General features: G+C 54.2%; 1 protein-coding gene across 7 annotated transcripts; it reads left to right on the forward strand.

The window, feature by feature from the left end:
- On the forward strand, nt 1-5,570 carry ATG101 (autophagy related 101). 7 transcript variants are annotated; one of them, XM_045588006.1, is made up of 4 exons: nt 11-114; nt 396-504; nt 3,232-3,557; nt 4,893-5,570. In XM_045588006.1, the coding sequence occupies exons 3-4, from the start codon at nt 3,306-3,308 to the stop codon at nt 5,295-5,297; spliced, it is 657 nt and encodes a 218-aa protein (XP_045443962.1). In that variant the 5' UTR covers nt 11-114; nt 396-504; nt 3,232-3,305; the 3' UTR covers nt 5,298-5,570. The 7 variants fall into 7 exon arrangements, with proteins under 7 accessions (XP_036313361.1, XP_045443962.1, XP_045443963.1 ...); XM_045588007.1 differs by having other exon boundaries at nt 396-499; XM_045588008.1 differs by having other exon boundaries at nt 396-493.

A 5,570-nucleotide genomic window follows, 5' to 3' on the forward strand; every position in this document is an offset into this window, starting at 1 on the left:
CCGGCTCGGAGGGGCGGGGCAGGCGTTTCCGGGCCGGCGCGGCGTCTCCCGCGGTGGTGGTCGGGCGCTGCGGCGCGTGGATTGGGTGCGCGTCCGGGCTGCGGGTCCGGGGAGGTAGGGCACCTTGCTAACCCCCTGCACCTTCTCCGGGGCAGGCGCGGGCGTCCCCTGAGCCGGCAGGAGGGAAGGCGCGCCCCGAACTCCCAAGCCCGGCCAGGCGGGGCGCGGAGGGCCGCCCCGAGACCACCTCTGCGGAGTCCACTCCACCCGTGGTCCCGAATTGTGGAGGTTCTGGGGGCAGTGGCGGTGGGAAAACGGGACCCAAGCCGGAAGTTTGCCCTGAGTCCCGCCCGAGTTTTTGATGCGTAGCCCAACACTGTCTGTTTTGCTTTTAGTCCTTCTCTTGCGCCGGGTCGGACCTGCGGAGATCTCACCGGGTGTGAAGAGGAGGTGGAAGGGGATGATCCGAGCCTGAGCGACCCCGCTTCGGCCTGGACGCGTAAGGTGGGTATGGGGTGCCCTGGGCTCCAGCCTGACTCAGAACGCATCGGTCAGTCTGCCCCTGTGATCTGCAGACTTGCGCCATCCGGGGGTGGGGGACCAGAGTGACGAGGCTTCCCAGGCCCAGCTTTGGAGAACTCCTGGCTCACGGGAGTCAGGGGTGAGGCTGAGGGAACAGACAAGCTCATCACAGACCAGAGGCGGCTGCTCTGGGAAGGAGGCTGGAGTTGGTCAGTACTGATTTCCTGGAGACGTCGAGAATGAGGGACGAGCTTGGGCTTGGGACAAAGAAGAAGCATTGTATGGGCTGTTTGAAGGTTTGTGGGGGGCACCCCAGGGGGAAGGTGTGGAAGAAAGGGGAGCTGGACTGGAGCTGGGAGACTCTAGATGGGGAAACGGCCGGATGGAGTTAAACTAGAGAGAGGGCAGACAGGAACAGGAGAGCCCGCCCCGCTCATTCTGGCTCTAAGAGCGTAGAAGAAACCAATCCAGCAGCCCGTGGAAGGACCTGGCATTCCTGGTCCGGGTGAATCCAGCAGTAACTTTGTACCAGGTTCCAGGGACCGAGTTTCTGGTGATGGATAGGACAGACCCCGTCCTCGAGGAACTGTCTACCGCCTGCGAGAGACAGAGACAGGATTGTGAAAAGGTTGAGTGCTGGGACAGGTGGGGCGGGCTGACTGCCAAGCTACAGGCAGAGCCAGTTTGATTTCTGCCCTGTGTGTTGAGCGGTGAGCAGCGCTGCTTGAGGAGGATAGAGACAAACTTAGAAGAGAGTTGTCGGACCCCGAGTAGATAAGATGCGATGTCGGCATGTTTCTGGGGGATGGAGATCTTGAACCTGAGGAAGGGGTGAGGGCGTGATGGAAGAGTTGCCTCTAAACAGCTGAGAGGCTTCTTGTGGAAAACGGTGTGACGTATTCTGTCTGGCTTCTGGCATCAAAACTAAGACTAGTGGTTTGAAGCACTAGAAGAGATTCCTTCAGGAGAGCTGTCTAAAGATGGGATGATCTGCCCTTGCCGGTTTGGCTCAGTGGATAGAGCGTCGGTCTGTGGACTGAAAGGTTCCGGGTTCGATTCCAGTCAAGGGCATGTACCTTGGTTGCGGGCACATCCCCAGTGGGGGGTGTGCAGGAGGCAGCTGATTGGTGTTTCTCTCTCATTTATGTTTCTGACTCTACTCTTCTTCCTTCCTCTCTGTAAAAAATCAATAAAATATATTAAAAAAAAATAAAGGTGGGATGATCTGCTGTGGGAGGCACTGACTTCCCTGCCGGGAGGTTTGTAAGCTGAACACTCAGCTAAGAAACGTGCCTGTCCCCTCTCCCTCTGGGCACCTCTTCAGTTACCTGCTAAATTCTGGTCCTCAACTCTGTTGTTTTCTTCCCTCTCACTCCACCAGCCATCATCTTGCAGCAATTACAACATAATAACTATAGCAGCTCACACCTGCTGTGGTTACTAATTGCCAGGTACTGCTTTAAGTGCTTTAGAGATGCCAGCTCATCTGATCCCCCAGAAAACCCTTTTAAAGTAGCGATGGTTAAAATCCCCTTTTTATAGATTGGAAAAACTAAGGCACATAGGAGCTAAGTAGCTCTCCTAAGAGCACACAGTGAGCAATTGGCAGAGCTGGGGCTCCAACCCAGGCTGTCTGGCTTTAGAGTCGTCGTTCTCAACCTCTGTTCTGTGTTTTCCATGTGTTGTTTTATTTAACCGTCACAACAATCCACATTTTCGGATGAGAAAGCAGACCTGGAGAAGTTGGGAGATTTGGTAAGGTCCCTGCAAGATATGGGAGAGCTGGGATTCAAACCCAGGACCGCTGGACATGGAGCCCCCACACCTTGCCCTTCATCTCCCCACATCCATGTTGTGCCTCTGTAACTGCCACTACTGTAGGGCCTCCACCTGGACTCCTTGCCCAGCCTTTCTGTAAATTGGCAAGCTCTCACCGTGGGGTCTGTGGAGGGCCCTGGAAAAGTGAGATTTGGTGTGTACGGGCCTGGGTCAGTCAGGTTTTAAAGCCGAGTCTCCTTAGCTTTTGTTGACGTCTCAGAGCATTTTGTGACCCAGATAGTGAAGAAGCTGAGCTAACTTTCTGATGCACAGATTTGATCTTGGCATAGTGATCTCTGACTCCGCTGTCCTTTGGACAGAATTCAAACCCTTAACCTGGTCATTCAAGGTCCCAGGAAATCAGACTTTCCTGCTCCCACCTGGGAGTCTCGCCAGTTTGGGAACATTTGGCTGCCTGTCTCTCTCCTCCACCCTGGCAGCTTCTCAAGGGCAGGTGTTTGCCTTCAATGGTCAGTGCCTGACACTGTGGCACAGTGAGCGTGTGTCTAACCTGCACTGAGTACCCTCGGTCGGCAGACTTCTGCTCTTTGGCCCCTTGAGTGTGGCTCTTCCACAATACCACGGCCTGGGCGAGTCTGTTTTGAGGAAGTGGTGTCAGAAAAAGTTTAAGTCTAAAAAATCTGGCCGTTGATATTTGGCTCTGTTGGCTCATGAGTTTGCCGACCACTGCCCTGGAATCCAAGCCTTGGCCATTTGTGTGGCCTGGTGGCTTCAAAGCTCTCCCCCTTTCTGACCCCAGCGCCTAAGGGTGCTGCCGAAATGCAGAGGAGGCTGTGGAGGCAGGAGCTGGGCTGGGCCTGGGAGGAAGGGAACAGGTAACGTGAAGATCGTTCCGAGGGTTTCAGTCTTCTGACCTGGCTCTTCTTGCAGGGCAGCCCCTGTGTGGGGTGAAGCTCCCTGTCTCTACTCCTGTCCCCGCCCTGTGGTGGGCCACTGGCCGCAGGATGAACTGCCGCTCGGAGGTGCTGGAGGTGTCGGTGGAGGGGCGGCAGGTGGAGGAGGCCATGCTGGCCGTGCTGCACACGGTGCTCCTGCATCGCAGCACAGGCAAGTTCCACTACAAGAAGGAGGGCACCTACTCCATCGGCACCGTGGGCACCCAGGATGTCGACTGCGACTTCATCGACTTCACCTACGTGCGGGTCTCCTCTGACGAGCTGGACCGGGCCCTGCGCAAGGTGGTTGGGGAATTCAAGGTAGGGTGTGGCACATCCGTCAGGACCGAGGGCAGCACCCTTACCCTCTGGGTTGGCTCTACATACTGAGGTGGAAAGGGTCCTGGCTACCCTAGGAGGAGGGGGTGTGGGGAGCATGGGCAGAATTATTGGACCAGATGATCCCATTTGCTGCTCAGATGAGAAGAGGGAGAAGCATCAAGGTCTGATCTGTTCTTTGCCTCACTTCCCTCTTCTGTTCTTTGGCTTCCTTTTTTATTATTATTATTTCAAAAGTGCTTGGATTGCCGAGATTGGTTTGGCTCAGTGGATAGAGCGTCGGCTTGCAGACTGAAAGATCCCAGGTTTGATTCTGGTCAAGGGCATGTACCTTGGTTGTGGGCACATCCCTAGTAGGGGTGGTGCAAGAGGCGGCTGATGGATGATTCTCTCTCATCGATGTTTCTAACTCTCTATCCCTCTCTCTTCCTCTCTGTAAAAAAATCAATAAAATATATTTTAAAAAAAGTGCTTGGATTGATGTCAGAGAGGAAGGGAGAGGAAAAGAGAAAAACATTAATGATGAGAGAGAATAATTGATTGGCTGCCTCCTGCATGCCCCCCATTGTGGATTGAGCCTGCAACCTGGGCATGTGCCCTGACCAGGAATCAAACTATGAGATGTTCAACCATTAAGCCACATCAGCCAGGCTCCTTGGCTTCCTTCTTTCCAATCAAGGATTGCTGGGCTTTATATTCCTCCCTCCTTTTCTTTAAAGATTGTGAGTTTAGGTTGTCATGGATCAAAGGAAGGGGAAGAATTGTCCTTAATTAGTAGTGGAGAATGCATGTAGGATTTACCTGGGGAGTAGATGTTGGAGTACATTTTGAAGGATGGGGCTAAACGAGTGTGGTTGTGGAAGGAGCAAGAAGGCCCTTTGTGTAAAGGTGAAAAGCAAGGATTTTGAAATCAGACAATCTGGATTCAAACCCCAGTGGAGCCTTTCACTGGCCTGTGACTTTTGGCAAGATAACTTTAATCTGAACCTCATTTTGCCTCAATATTCCAGCCTCCCAGAGTTAAGTGGGATTGTGCATATAAAGTGCCTGGCCCAGAATAAGTGCTTAAAAAACAGCAATTCTGAGCAAAGCTGGAGGCGTTGGGCAGGGAGACAGGTTTTGTTTTGCTGGAACCACTCAATTTTAGGCGGGCTGTTTGCTGTGTCCCAAATCTCCTATCTTCTCTGTTTATCATTCCCTGCCCTCCCTAAAGGACTAATAGAACTAGGAGAGCATAATTCCCTGGGGCGTAGGAAGCAGTGCTCCCCGGATGAGAACTCCTGTCCTAGCCTGCTATTTGCTACCCTTTCTTCCCAGGATGCACTGCGCAACTCAGGTGGCGACGGGCTAGGGCAGATGTCCTTGGAGTTCTACCAGAAGAAGAAGTCTCGCTGGCCTTTCTCAGACGAGTGCATCCCCTGGGAAGTGTGGACGGTCAAGGTGCACGTGGTGGCCCTGGCCACGGAGCAGGAGCGGCAGATCTGCCGGGAGAAGGTGGGCGAGAAGCTCTGTGAGAAGGTCATCAACATCGTGGAGGTGATGAACCGGCACGAGTACCTGCCCAAGATGCCCATGCAGTCGGAGGTGGACAACGTGTTCGACACGGGCTTGCGGGACGTGCAGCCCTACCTCTACAAGATCTCCTTCCAGATCACCGATGCCCTGGGCACCTCGGTCACCACCACCATGCGCAGGCTCATCAAGGACACCCTTGCTCTCTAGGCCACGCTGGTGCCTTGGGTGCTCCTTGCTGGCTTCTGGGGATTGTACTGTTAGCCCCTGGCGCTCTGGAACCTGCTCCGGGTCCTGATCAGACTTGGGAGGGCCGTCCCCTGGCTCCCTTGATTTGTGGCTGCCAGTCTCTGGTCAGCCTCGTAACCTTCACTGACGGTCAATCAGGCCAATACTGTCCCACCTCCGGTGGGTCCCCTTCTCTACTGTATAGAAGGGCCATCGCTGTGATGCTGAATAAAGTTGAGAATGTGAGTTTGGATT

This window comes from Pipistrellus kuhlii, unplaced genomic scaffold (genome assembly GCF_014108245.1).
Source record: "Pipistrellus kuhlii isolate mPipKuh1 unplaced genomic scaffold, mPipKuh1.p scaffold_m20_p_3, whole genome shotgun sequence".
Taxonomy (NCBI): Eukaryota; Metazoa; Chordata; class Mammalia; order Chiroptera; family Vespertilionidae; genus Pipistrellus; species Pipistrellus kuhlii.

What these genes read in the sequence shown, in the direction of transcription:
- ATG101 (XM_036457468.2), top strand. Translation starts at nt 3,306, where the DNA reads ATGAACTGCCGCTCGGAGGTGCTGGAGGTGTCGGTGGAGGGGCGGCAG. An exon ending in AGGTGGTTGGGGAATTCAAG is followed by an intron (nt 3,558 to 4,892) that starts GTAGGGTGTGGC and finishes CTTTCTTCCCAG; the next exon opens with GATGCACTGCGCAACTCAGG.